Below are 24922 nucleotides of genomic sequence, written 5' to 3' on the forward strand. Positions count from 1 at the left end.
AACACCAGAAGACTTACGCCGCTACGCATGTAAAGATAGGGGGCAGAGGAAACAGAAAGCCTGAGAATGGGGCTCTAGCTGGGTTCAAGGGTGTTAGAGTTGGGAGAGATGGCTCTAACAGACTCCCTCTGGCTCAGAGGTAAGAAATACACAATCCTCTGCTATCACACCTGGTCCTCAGAGACAGGAATAATTTAGGTGTGGAGGAAGTGTGTCAACAGCTCAGTGGTTCAAAGAGAAATTGACACACATGTTCACATAGGCCTAGACAGTGTGACACAAAACTATAATATAATATAATATAATATAATATAATATAATTTATCGCTTTATGTATCCCCCAATTGTAAGTCGCTTTGGACAAAAGCGTCTGCTAAATGTCTAAATGTAAATGTAAATAATATAATATAATATAATATAATATAACATAACATATGATATATTATAATATAACAATAAGTGTTATTTTAGTATACTGTAATTGAGATAAAGTTTTCATTAATATTTTGAATTTATTTATTTTTTTTTCATATTTTCCATTTTCATTTTCATTTTAGTTAAAGTTTTAGTAATTTAAAAAAATATAATATATTTTTTTAATTTTTATTTAAGTTTTAATTTTATCTTGGTACATCAAGTTAAACTAAAATAAGGAATGTTGGCTAGTAAAAAAGCTTAAACTTTTGTTCAAACTTTTTAATATATATTTTTTTATTTCAGTTAATATTTGCTCTATTTCAAGCAATGAAAATGGTTTTCTTTGTATTTTAGTTTTAGTTTTAGTTTTAGTTAACTCTAATAACCCTGAATATAATTATTTATATCTATTTAATTTGCAATAGAATATTATTTAGGATTTTATAATAAATAATTAAATGCTTTATATTAAATCATTACATTTTAAATATTAAAAAACATACCATGAACAATGAACTAATGCATGTATTTTTATAATGTTATTTTAATACCTACTTTAAATATAAAAGACTTGAAAAAGTATGTGCGATACATTTAAACTAAATTGTTCACATTATAAAATTAATATTTTAAAAAAGAAATCACATTGTGGATATGTGGTATCTCTACTCTTTTCATACATGTTAACTATACATATTTTATATTTATTCAGTATACACCATCGCTCCACCTAGCACTAATTTCACATGTGCACTTGTGTCCTGTTTGCTAAGATATCTCTACACATATGTGTAACATGTTCACCTGTAACACCTCTTTTAAGTGTGAACCACACATGGCAGGTTTTGGCCTTTTTATTGACTGATAATAGAGGTAGTTCTAGGCCCTCGATTTTAGGCTTAATTGGAGAGCTGGGTAAACGGAAACAGACTGTGGGGGAAGAGACCAAAAGGAAGAAGCAGCAAAAGAGGAAGAAATAAAAGGAGAGGGAGCAGCGCTGCAGTTTCCACCCATCCGGTCTCCAGTGCTCATTCCGTCCACGGCTGGTTAAGTGCTAAATGAACTGGGAGATTTAAGGTGGTTGTTGGACAGCTTAGGCAGGGTGCAGAATCTCTTTCCTATCAGCCTTAAATCAGAGCAGTGGCGTCCGCAGGGGGGCCAGGAGGGCTCAACCTGCTCCAGGCCCCCCATCCACAGCTCTGGAAAGCATTAAGGCCTATTGACATGCCGCAGGGAGTTTATTAGCAGTATGAAGCTAACATTCAGTGGGCGGAGATTAGGATGCAACATGTCTAAGCAGCACTAGCAAAAACAAGAACAATCTGGAAGTGAACAAATCAACACCTTTCCAGTGATGAATCCCAGGGAAATATCGCATAACCAAAGACAGCACCAGTTCCAGATGCATTGTTTTCCAATGAGCATTGGTTAACATGCATGGAACTCCCCCTTTTAATATATCCATTCCTTTCAGTATTTCTCTGGAGTGGGAAACGCTCAGACAATTGCGTTATCAGTTAGCAGACATTCTAAAGTCACAAGGATTTTCCACTGCTCACGGTCATGGACCATTACTGAGTAATATTACGAGCACTTTCCCCTCCTAACCTGGAGAGGGAAACCGACGGGCGCAGCGCCCAGGGTAGGGCTCCCACGTCCGCCCGTTAACACATCCAGAAATGGCGCCCTGGACCAGGGGGCCAAAACGTTCCGACCACATAATCCCCACCACAATGAGCCTCGAACTTTACTGTTTCGGCAGCTTGCGCAGAAATCGTGGCCACGCTGGGTTCATCGGGTTTGAGGAGGGTGGAGTCACGCGATTATTTGTTTTGATAGGATTGTTCGCAGTCATTTGGTAATTCTGAGGTCAACAACAGAAATTCATACTTTTATTATCGCCAGCACCCACCAATTAATGACAGCCTAAAATCAATTTCAAGATTCAGAAGGGAGAACTGATGCAATGGTGGGGCGAAAACAAAAAACAGGGGGTTTTCATCATTCAGCATTCACTAGAAATGCTGTGGTTCGATTGACATCTTTAGTCTATTTTCCTAGTTTACCCTCTGACATAGACCAGGCAAGCAGAACCCAGCTGGCCAGTACGTCCTTGGGTTGCCTAGTTCCAAGAGGGAAACCAGAAACATGGACGCGCCATTAAAATGTATTTTTCTTGAGTGATGCATCCTGGGAGAGCAGGCCAAGACGTGTGGTTTGCTGAGGCCTTAAAAAGCAGGACAGTCAGGCAGTGAAGCAAGACTGGGCAAACGAAACTGGCCAAAAAAAGCAACGCTATGCCTGAGAAAAAGAAAGAGAAGAGAGAGGGAACATAAAGAACGAAGGAGAAAGCGTACATCAAAAGCGACACCTTTGTATCTTCAAAAACGAACAAATGTTGCACCACAAGGCAGATAAAATCCAAACCGCAGGACTATTAATAGCTGGACTGGAAATCGTGAGAAACGGAAAGTGTTAAGATAACTTCTGATACGACTAGCGAACTTAACCTCCCCAAACACGTACCATCTCCAACCGAGCCAGCTCAGAATTCCTCTCAAGAAAATACATGTATGTTGACATACTCCGTGAAAATTAGAGGTGGCGGGGGAAGTCATCGCCTATCCAGCTGATGCTAAGCAGAGTCTCTCTCAGGATCCAGCAGAGAACGTTGAGCCAGAAGCCTTGACAGAGGAGAGATTCAACACACTCCTATATGAGCTCCTATAGGTGAGCTCATCCTTCATGACATCATCTCAGTGCTTAGATGCCGCCATCTCAACTCTCTTCCGATTGGCCTATTCAAACGTAGCCGCTGCAGAACTACAGCCATTCATCTTGTCTCCAAGGGCAGTCATCGGCCTCTCATCAAGCTGAGCGAGAGGCTCCGATTACGGGGTCAGATAAAACCCGCCGCATGCGTGCTGCTGGGACCGACTGGTTGATATCTGTCACACACTTGATTGGCTCAGAGTCATTTCGCTCTACTGGCCTCTCCCGAGACTCTGTGAGCAACGGCCATCCGTCAAATGACCTCCGACCCCTTGTAAGGAGCTAGGGTATGTTTCCAATGACACCCTATTTGCTCTTACTTTGACAAATGGAGAAGCGATTCCTCTCAGAGAGTGACTGATTGAGCCATTTGGGGTACAGTGACTCTCTTCTGTTGCAGGGATGTAGATCTCAGTTTCATGGTACAGGAAGTGGGGCAGCATGGTTCAGGGGCTCCGCAGAAACCCCAAGTTTGTGCTCTGCCAAACGAAGTCCCCCAGACTGAGTGAGGGCCCCACCACTGTCTACCCTCCTGTCTGCACCAGGCGCATGGAGCCAGAGGCCAGTTTTATATTGAAATCATATGGAGGTGGGAAGGTTTCAACAACGACCCCCTGCAACTTCCCTCGCCGCCACATGTTTCCCATTTTAATCTAATTATAAATATTTGGACTGGAATCAGTTGGAACTGACAGAAAGAAAAAAGTCAAGCTGGAATAAACAATGCAAGTACAAAAGCCAAATAAGAAAGCAAACATGCATTTTGGGTTCATATTAATGACTTAAACAGAGCTGTTGAAATTTTCCCCCTCTGACCACTGAGCCATTTTTGAGTCGAAAGAAAAAAAAATAAAACCAAGTCAGCAACGAGGTCTCTGTTCTCTCACTGAGGGGCGGGACAGTTTTAATAATGTGGGCAAATGGTGGGTGGTTGCGCTCATGGGACGAGTTCAGCAGAGGTTACACCTTAGTTGCTCCAGCGGGACGGGTACCCACTGACCCCTGGAACATGCGAGCAACTGCCAAACTCTGTTTCACAGTTTTCCATGGAATCACACCGTCCAAATGGTTAGTAATGTCTAAGGTCGTCAAATAGAGGTGACACGACAATGGAGTCTTCATTACTTTTCTGCTCCACGTGCTAACACCCGCTCTGGCATCGTGTCGTATGTGAGTCACCTTGAAACAAACTTGTCACAAAAGAAAGACGGAGGAATGAGCAATTTAGTGAGGCAGATGCAGCACAGAAAAAAAGTGCTGGATTGACCTGTTTTGGTTAGGATGGAAATAACTGGTTGACAGATTTCTCGATCACAAGGATGTCTCGCATCCGGTTCGGGGCCTTACAGTTTTCGCGGAAAATGAAATGATACAGTAGGGCTGTAGCTATCGATTATTTTAGTAATCGAGTATTCTACCGATTATTCCATCGATTAATCGAGTAATCGGATAAGTAGTCATTTTTTAGCATGACAAGCATGACATGATTCAAGCAAGACATAAGCCTTTACTGTCTTCTTGGAAGGCTTTGTGGCTTTTGTAAGAGGCAAAAATCAGTGGACAGGAAGGTAACTTGGAACAAGAACTAGAGTCCATACACAATTTCTAAACACATTTTTCTGCAACATGAAATTAAGTTATTTGGAGAATAAACCCTCTTAAATGTCTCTCTACATACTGGTGTGTGTGTAAAACTTGTTTTTGATATCCTTCATATTCTGTGTACTGGTCAGTTCACAGCAGTGATAGAAATTAATCTGTTCCAATAAGTTTAAATAAATGTTTACATTTTATGGGCATTTTTACCTTTATAAAGCCTTTTTTTTTCCTTAAAAGTGTGCATCATCTTATAAATCAAATTCTTACATTTTATCAGTCAATTAGAATAATAAGACATTTGGGCTGTTACCAAACAAATGATATCAGTATCAACAAAATTATTTTAAACATGAAATATTGAATACTGATATTTACAACCATTTTAAAAATTAAAAGATACTTTAAATGTGAAATTAAAACCGCCAGTAGGTGACAGTAGCAAGTCACTGTTAATAAGTGAGTTAGTGTGTGTTTGTGTGTGTCACAGAGAGAGAATAAGACAATCAACATGAATTGTGCTTAGTCTTTCACAAAACATAGCTAACTTAGGGACATCATAACTAGCCACCATATATCGGGTTGTGCGTCAGTAATAATGATCCGTGGGGAAACACAGTGTTCCGTGTGTAGTTGCAGTAAATGGACTAAACGAAGCCTCGATCATTTTTTGTATTCGAGTTACTCGAGAAATTGTTTCAGCCCTATGATACAGTCAATTTTGTGGTGGACATCACGTTTCCCCCACTTCCTTCAGACATCCAGGCTCAGACTGACAAGCAATCTTTTCAAAATCAATTCAAGAGGACAAACAGACAAGAAGACAAGTTACTTCAAAAGGTCTGGACTACTGCTCTGTCAGTCCTCCTGACATTTGAAGCTAAGTCCGTCTTGACATTTACAGTACCTGAAGGCAGAGCTTACAAATATTCTGTTAGTGAAACAGGAATAACTCTGAAAGTTTCAAGCTCCCTCACTCATGGGTGTTAATTTCCAGAACTCCGGAACACTGAAAAACCACACACATCATCACACAGTGACACTAGAATGATGGAAGAGGACAACAAAAGCAGACATGCATCAATTATCCACAAAGCCGCAGGAGAAAATGCAAAGCCCTAAAGAACAACACAAAACAGAGTCAAGGGCCAGAGAGCATCTGTAAATACACACCTAGCAATGCACCACACAGTCAGATTAAAACGGACTGCGTTTCATCATAGCCGAAACCGATTCCAGGGTTGCGGTGGGTTATCGTGCCAAACGGCGAGCAATTAAATAATCCTCGACCACCCACAATTCAACATGAAGGAGATCAGAGTCATGTTGAGATTATTACCCTCTCTAATCATGCGCTTGTACGTGCGACTGCAGTTCCTTGCCCCGAGAACACGCTTTGGAGAACACGGCTGCCCTTTATGTGAGCATATATTCAGGGGCCTTGGGGTCTTGATCTCCCCTGCTAAATGCCATTACAAGTTTTACATGGTCATATGATACACAAAGAGCAACTTTAATGTCACGGCTACATGTACAGTTTGGCACCGTGGGTGCAGTGGACGATCGGAATTCTTCCTTGAAATGTATCGTGGCGGCTCAGACGTTAAGAACTGCGAACGAAGCAAAAACATTAGCGAAAGGGGCCCATTAGTTGCCTGAAATAGGACTCAGTGTATGTGGGCAGCTGTTCGGATTAAAACCCTCCCTTCACACTGCTGAGACACTCGGCCCACAGCTCACACAATTCCACTCTGTTCTCCAGCGCTCCGTTGCGCCTAATTGCACTCGCAGTATATGCGCTTTACCGCGTGCGACTGTTCATGCGACGGACATGTGTTATCTGCGGGCTGCATCGATGGGGAGCGACCTGCTAATTAATTACAGTCAAAACGCCACATGGCATTTAGCATCACCGTGGGCATGGGGCAACGGCTCTGATGGGTTCTCTCACTGAGCGGTTGCGCATGTGTCCTATGGATTGAACATGTGCAGCTCATATGTATTCTACGGTCAATCTGTTTCCTCAAAACCATCCATCAAAACTGTCAGTGTGGAAGCAAATATGAGAATGTTGTTGTTTTTTTGGAGGGAAAAGACAGGAAAAGACCAGAGCAGTCAAAAAGGCAGACGGGTCGATTTGTTCCTTGGCTGTCTGTGAAAAATAATAAAGGTGGAGGGAAGGATTCAACCCTCTGCGTGACAGAAATCCCGAACAGATGTTCAACAAGGGATGGGAAAGGATATGTCAATTCAATAGCTGCTTGAGTCATTTATCGAAATCAAAAGTGATTTTAAAGTATTAAGCTACAGTGATTTATTCATAAAAACACTATGCAAACCAGTACTTCTTAGCTAGTTTGGCTTTAGGACCGAGATTTTATATTAGAAGTGGCAACCCATCACCAAAATTGTTTATCATACAAAGCTAAAATGGTCTTATAAATGAAGCATTTAAATGTATTTATATTAGAAAGAACTGCAATGGCCAGACAATAAAATTACGATAATAGATGTGACAAATATGTAAATTTTGTAAACACAACATACAGGTCTTTTCTGATTTGGTCCTGAACACCAAGAAAAATTAATAGTTAAAAAAAAATATTTTTTTGGAATAATACATTTAAAAAAATGAATACATAGATTATAAAAAATACAAAAATAAAAATACAAAAGCCTCTGCAGCCTTTTATGTAATTTAATGTTAAATAAAATAAATAAATGAAATGTACTAAATACAAATGCTTCTGGTATTTTTATTTTATATTTGATTTTTGTTTTCAGTTTATTGTTGGTATTTAACATTATTCTTCCTTGCTGACCAAATCAGAACAGATCGTGACCTATTTTTGTGGGGATAATGGGAAAATGTGGGAGGAAAAAAAATGCAAGGAAAAACGTTTGACATGCGTCACTTTACATTCGGACAACCTGTTCTGTGAATGATATCTGCAAGTCATATTTAAAAATGATTAAATAATCAGCACCAATATATATGCTGAAATGAGGCAGACAAGAAACAGATAGAATGAAAGAAAATCACAGGACATGAGAACAATGAGAGAGGGAAAAAAAGACCAAAAGAAGAAAGAAGTGAAAGGATGAACTGGAAAGTGTAGGAGAAGAAAAAAATAAGCACACTCAAAGACAGTTAACACACGATGAAATACAGAAGAAGAGCATCATTCCCCATTTATACATTTCTCACCCTTCTGAACAAAATGGCTGGGAGAGGGCACGTGATTGGCTATGCCCAAATGCCCTCCTCATCGTCCTATTGGTGGAAAATGAGTGCAGGTTTAATCCAAGGCAGCATGGGATTAAAGAAAGAAGTTATTAGTGGGTGAGAGCAGGTCATTTATTGCACTGAAATTTCATGTTAAGTGACTAATTTTCCCTTTGACAAACACTGGAGCAGCAGTGAGTTTTTCCCATGGAGTGAAAAAAAAAACTGAATGTCATAAATAAGAGTAAGACACTACGTTCCCATTAATTTCTCCATCTCTCAACAGAGGGTTAAGGGTGATTAGTTAGCCATTGAACCAAAGTGAAACAGCATTAAAAGCAACTGGCTTCGCCCAAAAAAGGGGGTGGCTATGCTGCAACAAGAATTGAAACCATAGCAGTATGAGCTTGAAATGAGTAACACACGTGGCCTCTACCCCGTCTGTCCTGGATGGCTGTGGAAAATACCTGCAATGAATGCCGTCTGAGGTCCCTGTCGGTACCAGCTCTGCAGTCGGCATGTTTAGGTGATAACAGTGCAATCGGGGAGGTTTGGAGTGGGCTCAGGTGTTGATGTGTGGGGGTGTTCTTATTTGAGTTGGAAATATGTAAGTGAGAAATGAAGATCACAGGAAAATGTGAGCTAAGTGTTTTCTTGGCAATCAAGAAAGACAATGAAAGGGGTTTGCGATGGGGGAGAGACCCTGGGATAGCTTTATAGCAGATTTCTGTGTGTGCGTGGGAGACTGAGTGTGTAGATGGAGTTCCAATGAGCTCTAACATACATACACACATATATGTGGTTGGGAATACCGGGATATGTGTTGAGGGTGGAGTGTTGCTGATTGATGGGTTTCTTTCAGCACGTGAATTAGGATTGTAGCACTTGAACTGGATTACACCAGGAGTCCCAGGACAGGTATGACACACTGCGTTTAGCGAATCAAGTCATGTCATAACAACCAGTAGGATTTGTGCTTCCTGGGAGAGCTGGGACAGAAGAATGCAACAGGCTGTCCTTTCTCTTTGAATTTCACTCTCTATTCATACTTTATCATGTCAATTCTTTCCTCTTTCTCTCCTTATGAACTAATTCCTGTTGGACAGCCATCCAGAAGAGAGAGGCTTAAGGCGAAGGAATTCAACGTTTAAAAGCAACAAAGAACAAAGCCAGTTAAATCTTCCAGAATCATCCTGTGTGCCGGAACTATTCCAAGAAAAACACTCAGGGATGTGTGCGCGCGCGCACATTCATGGATGAGAAAACGTGAGCTTTTTTTTTTCTTTTGGTGACCCGATATGAAATAATACACAAATTGGAGCTGAGGATGCTGTGCCTTATTGGATATGAAATATGTAATTTCCTGTTGTTTATGTTTGGTTATAATGGCTTTTTTATAAATCAGGATACAGCCTTTAGGGGTAAATCGGATGGTAGAATGAGTAAGAAAGAAAGAAAGAAAGAAAGAAAAAAAAAAAAGGTGTACATTTCAGTGTACGTTTTTTTTAACCCATTTTATGGTGATGTGAAAGTTAAGTCCATTCACTTCGGAATACAGAATTTAAAGGGGTCATATGATGCGATTTCAATTTTTCCTTTCTCTTTGGAGTGTTACAAGCTCTTGGTGCATAAAGAAGATCTCATATTCTTAGCACAAATGGCATGGGACTTAAGTTTAGGGTTAAGGGTTTGTTTAAATCACTAACCCTAAGTATGATCAATCAGTAAAACCTATTGAAGAAATAAAGGATAAAGAACTAACAAAGTGGTTCTGTAAGGTGTAGTCTGATTGGCTCACCTGATCCGGAGAGGGTTTGTGATTGGTCTGGTCAGAATTCGAGGCCTTGAGGTGGTCATCCTCGTAGTTATCAGCCATTAACTTCATACGGTTCTGCGTCTGTAAAAGATACAGCTCATTGTAAACTACAGCCAAAACACACACGTACAGACACACTTTCCCCCCATCATTTCGAAATGAGCCCAGTCTGACTCTAAGCCTGGTAGTCTTGGGGCTTGAGTTATCAAATCTCCATCTCAGCCCATGCTGTTAGGAGTGGAAATTTTATCTGTATGAATTCAATTACAAGCATTATAAGAAGTGATTCTGATATTCGTTTTGATAGACAGAGTATTACTTCGAGCCCTACAGCGAGAGGGGGATCACAGCGTATTCACGCAAGTTTCAGCTGGAATGGATTTGAGCGAGGAGGGGGAAAGCGAGCGACGGAGATCTTTTAAACCCAGAGGAGAAGGGTGTGAAAAAGCAATAACAGAGACAGTGAGAGAAGAGCCGAGATGTAGAGAATAGAGAACAAAACACCAGCTTCTCTCAAATATAAACAACATATGCACACTCACCTCCCTGCTTGATACAGATTCAAGCCTCCACATGCTCAAACCATTGCACAGATTTAACAAGCGCCCCAAGGTTTCTGTGTCTGCACACCTCTTAGATTAGAAATGCACTAATTTGTAGGAGACGAGGCTGAGCGTACATGCTTTGACACATTAAGCTGTGGTGCTCGTGTGGGCAGCATGAGTTTGAATCCAGCATGCAACATTTACAAATACCCACCGGACCATTTGTGCAAAAAATGCTTTCTTAGATCTTATTTTGAAGACCTTTTTTTCTTTAGTTTATGGTTTTAATTCACCAAAATTAAAACTGTCATCATTTACCCTGCTGTAGCTTTTAAAGGCTATTCACACTTTTGTATGAAGAGAACCAGCTGAATATACGCAAAAGTTAATGGCATTTGGGGACAGACGACAAGTCCAGTTACTTTTCAGTTACAGTTTCAGTTACTTTTTGGTCTCCTACTCACACAAAGCTTATGTATGGCTTAGAATTTAACATAAGTTGTTTGGATCACTTTTAAGCTACTTGCTTTTTTAGAGCTTGACCACCTCTATTCAGAGTGTTTTTTGTTTTTTATGTGATTGCTATGATGTTTAGAGTGGTCACAATACTGCTTCCAATTTATGCAAAAGAGCAGCATGAACATTCTTCACAACTTCTCATTTTGTTTAGTTTTACTTTAGAAATTGACATTTGGAACATGAGGTTGTGTCAATGATAAAAGCAATGTCATTTTTGGGTGAAATATCTCTGCAAATGAGTTGGGATCAATGCAGTGAAGTCATACCAGACATCATTCACATTTTTCATTAAAATAAAGCTAATTTGAATCAACATCTATGGCAGGAGTAAGGAAAAACGCACATGATTACTTTTGGCAAGCCCACCATCACAATTGACTCCACCACCACACAGCGCTGAAATTAATCAATAAGACATTACGTTCGAACGAAAGCGGACCCACACCCTGCCCTTCTGGATTCTTCGGCTTGTTTCCCGGCTGCTTCCTGACCAGAATGTGATGGTTGGGCTCCTTCTGTTTGGTTTTCTCACCCTCTTCCCTCCACCTCCCGCACTCCCAATTTTTCTCTCCTATCCTCCCCTCTGTTACAGTAATAAACATAATGTTAACCAACCACCGGGCGGCTGTGGGTTTCAATGGGCCAGATAAACCAGCCGTTGTGCATGTTTGGGTCGGAATTATGTCAACACAAGTGGCCTAGGTAAGAATTAGTGTCTTAAAGGGATAGCCCACACTAAAATTAAAATTGTGTCATCAAATATGCAACCTCATGACATTCTAAACCTGTACCTCATGCTTTACTAGGTGGAACAACAGATTTTTTTAAACAGATAGTTCACCCAAAAATAAAACGTATTGTCATTCCTCATGTTGTTCCTAACCTGTAAGAGTTTCTTTCTTCTGTTAAACACAAAAGAAAATATTTTGAAGAATGCTGGCAATCAAACAGTTGATGGTCCCCATTGACTTTCATAGTATTTCTAGTATTTCCTAGTAAGTCAATGGGGACCAACAACTGTTTGGTTCTTTTTCTTTTTTGTGTGTGTGTGTTCAACATAAGAATGACATTTTTGGGTGAAATTTAAATGCTTTTTTGATCATATTATGAAAGTCAAAGGGGTTCAATGTTCTTTTGGACCCCACTGACTTTAATTATATGAACAAAACAATTGAAACATTCTTCAAAACATCTTATCCTGTGCTCAACAGAAGAAACAAAGTCATATACGTTTGAAACGACATGAGAAAACACACAGAAAACAGACATCAACATTATACCCACAAGGCACGATGCCTCTGGTTGCCTCGATTTCTTGTGTAGGCACGACTCGATCTTTACCTGTTAACAAGCCACTTAGTCAGAGGTTAAATAAAAATGTTGAACAAACAACCTCTGAGCAGCTTTTAGACACCTTGTACTCAACAACCTCTTAGTTTTTCACTCTGCCCCACAGAAGGCAGCAGTCAACATGGAGGCGGCCGGAGCCCGAGACGCTACAAGGGGGAGCCATTATAGCCCCTGGAAAAAAACGCAACATTTTAGATCAGCTGTCACTACCTCATGAGGAAGAAAATACCCCATTCGAGACAATTTGTTCCACATGCTCAGTGGGTTAGTGCGAAGGATTCAGGGCGCGGGTTCGGAAAGTCAGGCTTAAGCTCTCCAGCTTGTAGCATGTAAATCCTGGTACAGACCTACAGAAAACATAAACGTTATCAAATGTAGAAGAGGAGGGGAAAATGATTCAGTCAACTCTGCTAACATTAGGCATACATGGCTTTCCCAGCGTGAACATGCATCGTTCATTTCCTCTCCTGAAAAATCGGAAAAAAGAAACGTGTACTAAAAAAAAACTAAAAAAAACAGTAAAAACAAACAGTTTGCCTTAAAGCTGTAAGATTTCAGGGTTTGGGGGCCACAGAGCACCTACAGATGACTCTGGCCGCTGGAGAGCGAGAAACTCATTTGCAAAGCAAAAGAGAGAACGAGAACGAGGGGGAGGTGGTATTTGCTTATTTGCCGGCTCACGAGTGATGTGGTTTTCGATACCGACCGAGTTTAGTGGGGCGCAGGGACTCATAAATTGTTTATTGAACTGCACTGGGGAAATTTTTGCTCATAGGTCTGTACAATCGAACAAGTGTGTGTATATGTGCACTGGGGCGCAATCTTGTTTTTTGACATTGTGACTGACTCAAGGAACAGCTCAACCAAAACATTCACTCACCTTCATGGCGTTCCAAAGCTGTATGACTTTCTTTCTTCTGCAGAATGCAAAAGAAGATATTTTGAGGGACGTTTGTCCACACAATGAAAGTCAACAGGGTTCAAAACCCAAAAAACAAAGACATCAAGAAATGCTTTTCTTGTGTTCCATAGAAAAAGTAAGTCATACAGGTTTGGAACGAAATGATTTTATGATGAGCCTTTGGAATTCAGTCTTCTCCTTACACAAAGTTATTGAATGATTTCAGAAGACTTGTATTATAGTTCTTTGGACTCATTTTGTAGGGCTTTTTCAAACTTGACAGCAAGTACAGAAAAAAGCGACGTGAATATTCTTCCAAACATCTCCGTTTGGGTTCCACAGTCAGAAAGAAAGTGTATCATTTTTCATTCAGTCAAACTGAGGAACCTTCACAGGGTTAATAAAATGATTTATGAGGCAATACTGCAAATCTGCCATAATTTTCCTAAAACATGCCACAGTTACTTAAACATCACTATGCAGAGTTCCCTCTACCCCCACAGACCCCGCCCCCCCCAAGCTGAACCGCTCTAACTTACTGAGAATGAAAACAAGGAGATGATTTTCAAAAATGCTCGAACTCACGTCTTTGTTTTGAAAACAGGTGAGGGGTGTTATACAGTTGCCACTCTCCAAGCGGAAGAGGCCCTCCGCCAGGAGATAAACTCGCACCGGAGGGGAGAACGAGACAGAGGAGACAAATTGCTACAGATGTACATGTGTGCCCTTCGACCCTTGTCGATGATCTAGCCAATGACATCATGTACCCTACATTAGTAGGAGCCACTAGACCTCCTGGATTTACTTTGGCAGAACATCCGAACTTCACGCAATCCACAGACGTGCCTTCAAAAACACGGACAATGGAAGGCAAGGAGGAAGGAATCTCAAAGATGTCAAGGGATCCACAGGGAGGTGTTTGTGTATATACGTGAGGAAAGAGGGAGGTGCGGGTGAGCATTCATTGAAACCGGATCTCCTCAAAGGGCTGGAGGGGTTCTGAAAAGCCGATCCCAGATGGCTACGGAACAGGGAGGCACACTCCGAACCTAACAGCTCATATGTGAGCCATAAAGCAAAGAAGAAAGGAATGGTGGCCGGTGCTGGAAGACAGATGAGATGGTGGTGGAGAAAGCAGGCTCGAATTGGAATGGAAGGTACTGGACACGGGGAGAAAAGGGGAGGTTGGGAAGGAATGTAAAATGGGAGAACGAAACGTTCAAGCTTGCAGGCTAACAAGCAGATGGATAAGCAAGACCCTGTTAAGAAGCCCTCCCTAATTGTAGGAGCCCCTTACATCCATGTGTAATAAAATTTACCATGAAACCAGATCCCTGTCTGAGTGGCTTATGGCAAGGGAATGGTTGTGTGTGTGTGTGTGTGTCGGGGGTTCAGGAATCCAGCACATGGGGCTCTGCTTCTATGCATCGATTTATCGTCACAGCCCTAGTGTACAGGTGTGTCATGCACCTGTACACATGATGAGTAAACCAGAAAAGGCAAAGAAAAAAATTAACATGCATAATGAATTCAGCACAAGTAAACTGTCAAGTGAATATCATGAAGCCTGTCTAATAAATAAAAATAAATACACAGATAAATAAAGAGTAAATGGAAGTAAAATATGCATCCAAGCACCAGACAGACAGACAGATAGATACAATTATTAAAATAAAAAATTTCCATAAATTTTTTCCCTTATTTTGTCTATTGTCACAGATGTGTGCTCTGTGAGATTGACCTATATAGACATAAATGCATGTCATGAATAGTGGTCTTTTCCTTTACAAGTAAACACAAGTTTGTGTATGTGTGCATGTTGAGCTTCAACATGAGCTCTGGAAAAGTCATGTTTTATTAAAGCCTCTCTGTTAACAGTAGGAGTTTTAGCTCCCTGGTGTTCTCCAGGTCTCCTCTAAATGGGTTTTAACTCAGGTGTATAAGAGTACACACACGCAAAACCCCTCCACACACCCCCGTTGTAACAATTCCTGTAAATGTAAAGCACGTTTGCCACAGGCACACCAAACCTCTGTCCACCCCAGTGTTTGGATTGTTAAAGTGCTCAACGAGTATGACAACTGAAGCTGAACTAAAACTTAAACTCACATTTCCCACACAAGCATCACAGCTCAGTGTATCGGAGCCCTTGCAAAAACCACTAGGCCATTGTTCTTCACCCAAATAATCTGCATGCCAATCCTTGAGTTTCCTGTCCAAACTGTCTTCCTATTTCCATGCACCAGTTTCAAGCTTTGATAAAAAACACCACAAACCAGGTAGAAATAGCACACATGAAAATATAAAAAATGTAATGGTTAAGTATAATATTTAGGGAGCTTCCATTTAAAATTGAAGTTTGATGTAAATATACTATATAACTGATTTATGCAAACGTTAAAATAACACACTTTTACTACTTACATGCAACAAATCAAGCACTTTACACTATTAACATATGGAAAATCTAATAAAAAGATGGGTATTTACAGGATAATGCACTAATACAAGGTCTCCACTGTTTTTTGTGCACTTTGATGTTGCTGCCCTTTGGCACTCTGAACAATGAACATTAGAATAATGTGATTGAGGACGAAAAGAAAGTCACAAATAGTTAAGAAGAAAGAGTTTAGTGCTCTGTCATGGCCTTTTTTCAAACCATTAAAAGCAATTACTAAGTCTCAGAAGTCTCTAAAGAGGCCAAGACATCAAAAGCAAAGATAACACAAAAATACAGTCCCAGATCCCTGCATGAATAACAGTCGTTGAGATAAGCTCCTTGGACAAGCATGACAGAAAGGATTCTACAGAGCTCCCATGATTGTGAGCTGTAGTGCTTCCAGTTTTAGAGGCCTGGGATTAAAATCGAACAGAGCAGATAACTGGGAAATGGGTGGAAACAGAATGGTCTCTCTGTTCTGGGAGCCTAGAGGGAAGCAAACAGACTTCTTTGCTCAGTTAGAATTAGAAGGTTGGTGTTTGCCACAGCAAGAACAGCACTTTCTCTCTCTCTCGTGCCATATATACAGTAGACCAACTTAGAAGGGTGGTAGTATGGCAAAAGTACAAATTGGTTCATATTTCCTTCAAATAATATAAAAACTAGTTTATTACATTTAATGTTTTTAGATTTCTGTAATTTGATGAAAACATTAGTCGTGGAGGACACAGGCTACTTGTAAAAATATGAACGGGAGAAATCATAATACTTAATATGGTGGAAATAAAAAAAGCCAATTGCCTTGATGACTTTCTGTAAAACATTGTTGCCTGAAAATACTGCGAATTAACAGGAACAGTGCGATAAAATATATATATATTTTTTTTTACATTTTTGCTATTTGTTTTAGTGTGTGGTTTGAGCTAAAAGGGCTAATTTAATGTATAATGCTACTGTTTTGATTATTATATTATATTAATAATTTGAAATATGTTCTTGAAATTAAATCTCACACATAGTTTTTACACATTTCAGGCTTTGTTCATTCAAAAAGATAGTTAATGTACACTGAAAAAAAAAAAGTGTGTGTGTGTGTGTCGGGGGTTCAGGAATCCAGCACATGGGGCTCTGCTTCTCTACTTTCCCCCTTGTTCCAGGACCTCACTTTCCTCAAAATTCCTTCAGCTACAGGCAGTGATATGGACCTGATAAAGCCGAGCGGATGGGGGGACGCACACTGAGCCCAGTTGCTTGAGCGTGCTGCACCGTTTACAAAAAAGCAATACAACTGCTCAAGTTACTGCCACCAGCACAAAACATCTAAAAGCACAAAGCTGGAATGCTTCTAAGTGCCACACTTTCCTGTTCTTTCTACTTCCCTTATCCGTCTTAGCATTTCCATCTTTTTTTTCCTGCATACCTTGATTGCTTGTTTGAATTTTTCCTCTCCTTCTCCCTCACATTCACTTTCTCTCGCTCTCTTTCTCTGCTCTTATGATAATTGTCAGGAATGCTGACCTCAATTCTTTGGTTTCGGTCCCAACTGGAGAGCTCATTTGCTCACTTAATCTAATCATTTTCACAATTATTCTACTTCTGCACCATTATAATTTCTCTCGTCCCCTTCCACCCTCCCCCCAATCTATTGCGACTCAAAAATGCTGATGCGCTGCCAAAAAGGTTGAGAAAAATTGAAAATTCAAAAAAGCGCTGACTCACGATTCTCTGACGTTGCTCTAAATTCAGTGCGATATCAAAGGCCTTTTTGCCAAGCTCATAATTGGGGTCACGGAAGTGAAACGACATATCGAGAGCCTTTCCTACTCCTCCAGAGTGAAGTGACTTTCCATAGCACTCCGTGACCTCTGGAGTACACAACCTCAATCTGCTTCCTCTCTATCCTACCTTTCCATGCCTTGCCACGTTTCGGACATAAAAAAAACATAATATTGTGCATACACACTGCAAAGATTGAATCATACTGGCAAGACTAAAACGTCCTGATTGAATGAGCATAGACTCACTGCTTGGAAATGCTGGAAGAGGACTGGAAGAGTTGCCAGATATATGACATCCCCAACTTAAAGCTACATCTGAGTTGACAATCATCACACGTCAAGGTTTCCTTGGAATGGAAAGCAGTAGCTTAAACCAAAGGACAGCCTGGACAGCTCAGTGGGCAGAGCAGCAGACTTTGAAAATGAGAGTCCTGGGTTTTCAATTGCACATATTTAATGTGTCAAATCACTCAATCACAATAATAACATAATGACTACTATATTTTAAAAATTGCGTAATAGATGGGGCAGCGTTTAGTATTTCAAATCATGTTTCGTCTTTGGAACAGGCACGACTCCTAAACTTTTTATTATACTGAGTAATGATTGTAACAAACAGATTAAACGATCTGTCTGCGCAAGAAACCGAACATTTGAACCAGGTCACAGAAAAGAATCAGACATCCCCATTTGCCTAAAGGCTATGGATTACAGGTAATAATGTTGTAAATAATTTTCAGTTTCTTGCACAAACTGATCGTTTCACTTCATAAGACCTCAATATATCATCAGGAGCCATGGGTATTAATTTTGCATTGCCTTGATATGCTTCTTTTGACTCTCAGAGTGACGGCAGTCATTGACTTACATTTTATGAATCACCAAATACCAAGGTTTCAGTTAAAAATCTTTACTGTTCTACGGAAAAAAACTAATCGACATCCAATTGGATGGCTTGAGGGTGAGTAAATTAACAGCAAATTTTTATTTTTGGTTGCACTATCCTTTTAATGCAGACTTGCTGTGTATGGGAGTGTACAGTAGGGCTGGGAAAATAAATCGATGCATCGCAAATTGAGAAATGATTCCGCATCGATTCTGAGATTTTCCAAATGCATTGCGATCCTTTCTTGAGTCGTTTCTGAGATTAGTTTTGAACAGCAGATGGCGCTGCATGCTTTAGAAACAGACATACTCTGCTCGTTTCCAAATCCTTACACACACTTGAACCTAAAATAATCATTCATAAAATTCGAAAAGGCTGAAGCGAATTACAAGGGTGTACAAGTGTGTTCACAGTGGGCTGTGTTCTGAGCCGAGGTGAAATTACAGACTCAGCCGAACGCACAAGCGCTCTTCAGTGCTCTTCTTCATGAGCATTTGAGTGTGTGGATAAAAACTAGAGTAGAGCGCCATCTGCTGTTTAAATCTAAGCTCAGAAACGATTCCAGAGAGAATCGCGATGCATTCGGAAGATCTCAGAATCCATCCACGAATCGATTATGCATCGATTTATCGTCACAGCCCTAGTGTACAGGTGTGTCATGCACCTGTACACATGATGAGTAAACCAGAAAAGGCAAAGAAAAAAATTAACATGCATAATAATTTCACAAATAATTACAAATAAACACCTTGAATAAATTTTAGAGACAAACAAACAGAAGTAGTATTTTCTATTTTATAAAAGTACTCCAATAATCTTTGTATTCTGTTTGTTTGTTTATTCATTCATTTATTTTTTTAGAAGAAAATTGTACTGACTTGCCTAAATAAATGAACTTTGCCATTGCTGTAAAATTGCTAAAGTGGTTTTAAGCATGTTGCTGTGCAGCCTTTGTGGTTTTTGTCGAATCTGCTAAATTTTAAAATCTGATAGGTAAAAAAGCAGCATAATTTGAGGTATCATTTGTGCCTGTAGAACAAACATGCAGGACGACATACGCACCAAATGTTGATACTTAGGGTTAGAGGTTTGTTTAAATCACTAACTGTGAGCAATAGTAATAGTGATGCTTGGCTTTTAGCAAATACCACTAATCACACCAGAAAAACAATGAGTAAAGCTTTAGAAATGACCTTGATTTTAACAAAACAATTATGTGTAACTGGCTAGGAACTGAGGTAAGAGGCGAAGAATCCCAGGCAGCCAGAAAAGCCAGAAAAGGGAATAAAGGCAAGAGACGACAGTCTCCCACCCTCATTAGGAATCACTACCTAAACAGCACTTTCAGTGCAGTAGAAAAGCAAAGCTTTACCAACTACAATTAGCGATGTTAAGGCAAAACCCTGTAATAATAACGCCGCCAAGAGTCTTGCCAAAGGGGCACAGAAAGTCCTAAAAAATTCATTTGTCTGACCGAATAATAACAACATCGTAAAACGTTCTCCACAATCGGAGATGCAGTGGAAAATCTCCATTTCCTTTCCTCCACAACGTCACACGTTGGACGAGCTGGACACCCACAGGCCTTATTCAAACAGCCATTTAGCGGCTTGTGTTTTGAGGTCTCGTGTTCCGAAAACACAGCGACTCTTTTTTCCTAAACGAGCAGCGAGAGTTGCATCAGATCCAAGACAAATCCAGCACGGATGGGCCAGTGAGCCACGACCTCTATTCGCACGGCCCCTTCGGTTCGAGCTCTCCGAGACCTTCCGCCAAACAAGTTCCTGCGATGAATCGAACGCTTGTTGATGTTGTTGTTTGTGAGCTTTTTTTCTGGATTTCTTTCCCTCCATGTCATTGGCTGCAGGACGCTCTAATTTAAGCTCCGTGATCGTTTTGGCCACAGCGGGGACGTGAGGCGCCTAGAGCTCAGCCTTTGCAACAAAACATCAGCATTTTGAACCCAATAAAGGTACACTTTCAAACACATGCACACAGTGGCCTTGGCAAGGACTTGCCGCTTTCGCATTTTGAGTTTATTCGTGGGTAGCTGCGAGACAAAACCATTTTATTCCTCTGAGGGGTGCCCAAAACCACAGCTCTGCTGAGAAAAGCAGGCCCGGAGCCCTTTACTGAATTGGCATCTCGGCCCATTCCGATGCCTGCCGTCGCCCGAAGCCATGCAAGGACAGCGACTCTGGCGAGGCCTCGCGGAGGCACTGCAGCAGGTAACGAGAGAAAGACGTATCGACCCAAATCTGCAGTTTGCGAGGGGATGGAATTACCAACGCCATTCCAGAACTTGTGGGAACTAACACTAACACTCAATCTGCGGTTACAGAACTGCAAGCAGACTTTTTAACACCGTCCCAGAGGACCAGCAAACTGTAATTGGTCTGAATCACTCCGGGTCATCTCCTTAAGAAGCGGATGGGGTTAGTCATGAGATACATCGGTTACAAACGAATGAGAGACCAAAACTGCAACTCTAGTCCTTGGAAAGCACAAAAGAGTAATGAAGCTTACCGAAATTGTCAGGATAAATATCGTTTCCCTCAGTACGTCCTGATTTTCTAACATAGACACGCTCAGACGCCCGGACAGACTGGACTCTGGAGGTCTACGGAGGGAATGGGTGGGATAGGGACTAAAATACACATTCTCTTGATCAAATCATCTGAAAGAGGCACCATGTCAGTTCAGCCACACTTCATTACACACACACTCGATATCCTCATCTCCAAAGAGGAGGAGCGCAGGGTCCCCGCAAACTCTCTCTCTCACACACACGGGTGGCTTACAATGGAAGTATATTGATGACTCAAACCCTAACCTGTGTCTACAAGCAGGGATGTAAAAAGCATTAGAAGTGCAGTACTAAATCAATACTACAATAAAAAAAAAAGATTTTTTTATAGTGCCTATTCAAACACTCACATGTGTATCCACGTGAATGGTCAAATGCACTTCTCAGCTTCTCAGTCAAATCTTGTCATCTTGGTGAGATGTTAATGTAAACTGAGTCAACGGCAACCCTGTACGGTATGCATTATTTTCTATTGGTGGAATATATTTTTAAACAAAATAGCTGCCATAATTTTTCTAAAAATTAGAATTAATATTATCATTTTGTATTTATATATATAAATTTTTTTGTTTTTTTTTGTTTTTTTGTTTTACATTTTCCACTACAACTGTACATATTTGTAGATAAATATATTAATAGATTTAATTAAATAAATATATTTTAATTAATATTTCTTAAATACAATGATTGTATAGGCAGCCTAAAATTGACTGAACCAATATCATGGGTTCCATATTCAATAATAATTCAGTAATTCAACATTCTCACTGTTCTCACAGCTAACTGTGCACTGCTCTTGCCTTTATCCATAAAAATATTCATTTTTGCCTGAATAAAAGACAAATCATAATTGTGCTATTCATGCATAAATGCAAATCAATCACGGTAAACATAAAATAAAATAGATCACACTATAAAAACTGTCAGTGGGAAAAGACATTAGTTCAGTTCCATCATACAGCAATTTGTTTGTTGATGTACAGAATATTTTTTACATTTTCAGTAAAACTATGTTAGATAAATCTGATCCGTGAACATGATCTATCTCAATAAATCATGATATAGAAGAAATGTAAGGGTGACCCCATTAAACGATATGTGCTTAAAGATAATTATATAATGATATCACATAATCAGCATATCATTGGTTACTTTAAAGACCATCCTTCTATTTCCAATAGTGCATTATGTTGTATTTTTTTCTGAAAAATAAGATATGGAAGGAAAATATGTTGTCATATGGCTACACCGCACCATACAGGGTTAAAATTAGGAGTGTCGAAATTAATCGTTGCATCGCGATGCGGACGATTCTGCATCGATGCAGTAATAGACCATAATCGATTATAGCCTTCTGACGTCCTTTGCATACGCGCTTGTCACGCGAGTATTAAAAATGCACTCTCTATTTGAAAATCTGAGCTTAGCGTTTTCCTGCACATGGCACGTGTGCGCGCTAGAGACAATCGCGGCAGGCTTCATTGCACAGGATATGCGCTGTGAGACACGTGCGTATTGCTTGACTGTGCTTCCATTCGCTGTTATTTTAGTCTTTTACTTTAAATTACTTTCATTTATGCCGTTTGGAATGCAGCAGCCTACGTATTAGATGCACGAAACTCACGTACTGACAGACTTTCACGTGTGCTTTGTGCTTTGTGCTTGTCCTGAAGCTCGCGGCTGCGGTTAAATAAACGTGCATCTACTTTTATGATACGAAATTGATGTAAACAATCAGTTATGTTTTCAGAATAGGACAAAATATCTGATATGTCGAAATAGATCTGTGCATCAGTGTGAATGCAGCCTATTAAAGCTGCCACTGTCTATGATCTCATCAGTAATAATGAAATGGCAAAAAAAGAAAAAGAAAAACCCATAACTATGATTAGCATATCTGTAAACTTTCGGATACTAAAAGCACTCCCAGATGATGAAAGTGCTTTTTGTTTATCCCTTGTAATTGTATTTTCCCCCTTTATTACTTTATATTTGCTTGTATGTTTTGAAAAGCTATATTTACTTTTAATGTTAAAATACAGTAGTACATCAAAATTGGTACCAAGAATCATGCAGTTTCACTAGTCTAGTACTACTAACGACTACTGACTACCTAACATAGTCCAGTCCCGCCATAACACTCGCACTGACATAAGAAACCCCAAATACACGCTCACACGCATGCATGTCCGCTGACATACAGTTAACAGGGGAAAAGGCAGGAAGTCTCTGCTGAGATCCATCAAGAAGCTGAGAATTATGATGGAGGAGGGGTTGGATTTGGAGGCAGTGACCACACGAACCATTCTACACCTCTCCACAGCACACAGAGAGCTCACTGTGCATGAGGAGAGACTCTCGCAGCCGCTGAGGTGTCGTAAAGATTTCACATTTGAGCAGCGAGATGATTAATGGTCTGAATCATGCTCCACGATAATGGCATGGATTAATGCAGCCTCTTCAGACCGTGCAGGGGCAAGGATGATAAATTTTATGACTTATCAAATATTTTTTGGACGCCTCGCGCAGGTGTGAATGTTTTCTGTGGGGTCGGAGCCAGTACTGCTTTTAAAAAGGCGAGGTTGTGTGTGGGGAGCTCAGATGGTCTGCGGTGGAGGTTTTGGTCTTCCTCCCACGCCGGCTATTGTTCTTGTGCTAATAACACGCAATATTTCAGCACTATGTATAGTGTGCACAGTATGCAAATGTCCTGTATGAATAGTCTACTACTAAATTTGCAATATGTAGAGTACACACTGCGCATGACCTCATATGATATTCTTAATTTGATGAATGAATCAGAAGTAATATCAGTCATAACTTTTAACATCTCGTTTTTCACTCATTATTTGATTGGACTGTGAAATGTGAAGACACAAAATTAAATTATGCATGAAAAATGACTTTTTATGTGCAATATGATAACTAGATGCAACACTCTAGGAAATGTAGGAAATGTTATGAGGTCATTTGATAATGTTTTATCTATATAAATATATAGTTACATGTATATATCTATATATGTACATATATCATATACATATATATCTATACACACACACATTTATTGCTGCATATATACATATATATATATATATATAATGCAAAAGAATATATACGCACACACACACACACCAGCGAGTTTGTGTACATGTGCATATAGTGAAGAAGGAGTAGGTATGTCCGACCTTTTGACTGCAGTGTATAAGTTGTAATCTCTTCTGATCCAGCTCTCTGACTCACAGATTTTGTTTACTGCTAAATTTCAATATTTAAAACATATCTGAAATGTAAATACAAACAAAATTACTTGAGTGGAAATGTCAACTGGAACAATTTCCCCCCCATCCCTAACCCAGAACATAAAATATCAGCCAAAAGTTCAGCCTCACTTTACTAAATTTAGACTTTCATGATCATTAAAAACCAAAAATCAGCTTAATTTGGCTGGACAGAATTCAGCACAGTGCAAGGTAAGTTATTAATATTCCTAGTCTGTTTTTCTAGAGGAGCGAGTTTGTGTACATGTGCATATAGTGAAGAAGGAGTAGGTATGTCCGACCTTTTGACTGCAGTGTATAAATTGTAATCTCTCCTGATCCAGCTCTCTTGAAGAAGCAGTGGTGGAAACCACCCTCCCTCCACAACTAATTGGGACATCAATGAACCATGTGATGGCAGCGGGGAGCAGTTCTCACTCTGCCGTTTAATCTGCAGCCTGCAAATTTGCACAGGACAACTTTTAAAAAGCCGCTCCTGTGCTCCACAGCGACACGCCGTTCCACTCTCTCAAGTCTGCTAATAAAACTTGGACAGCACATCAGAGCTGGGTGAGATGTCACGGCGCGCAGTGGAGATTTATGGAAGGGGAAGAGATGTGATGGAGAGAACATTTCACTACACCGCCGCTTCAAACGACGCTCACCAGGCGTCAGTCCTATTTTTACACTGTCATCATCACAGAGGCAGACAGACACACAGACGGAGACCAGAGAGGAAAAAGAACAAAACGGAGGAAGAAAAGAACAAAGAGAGTTCGTTTTCTCCCTAAAATACATCAGAAATATCTTGAAGAGTGATGCATCCCAA

At 40.2% G+C, this 24922-nt stretch overlaps 1 protein-coding gene across 9 annotated transcripts in view; it reads right to left on the bottom strand.

The window, feature by feature from the left end:
• Positions 1–24922, bottom strand: part of LOC107725987 (ELKS/Rab6-interacting/CAST family member 1-like) — a 213824-nt gene that overhangs the window by 24942 nt on the left and 163960 nt on the right. For 8 of the 9 annotated variants that reach the window (XM_016535429.1, XM_016535428.1, XM_016535432.1 and 5 more), the window contains one exon: positions 9810–9908. In XM_016535429.1, the coding sequence (XP_016390915.1) occupies positions 9810–9908 (99 nt within the window). Of the gene's footprint in view, positions 1–7993; positions 8060–9809; positions 9909–24922 lie in introns of all 9 variants that reach the window. The other variant, XM_016535430.1, reaches the window with a different exon arrangement.

This window comes from Sinocyclocheilus rhinocerous, unplaced genomic scaffold (genome assembly GCF_001515625.1).
Source record: "Sinocyclocheilus rhinocerous isolate Xijiao unplaced genomic scaffold, SAMN03320098_v1.1 scaffold395, whole genome shotgun sequence".
NCBI lineage: Eukaryota > Metazoa > Chordata > Actinopteri > Cypriniformes > Cyprinidae > Sinocyclocheilus > Sinocyclocheilus rhinocerous.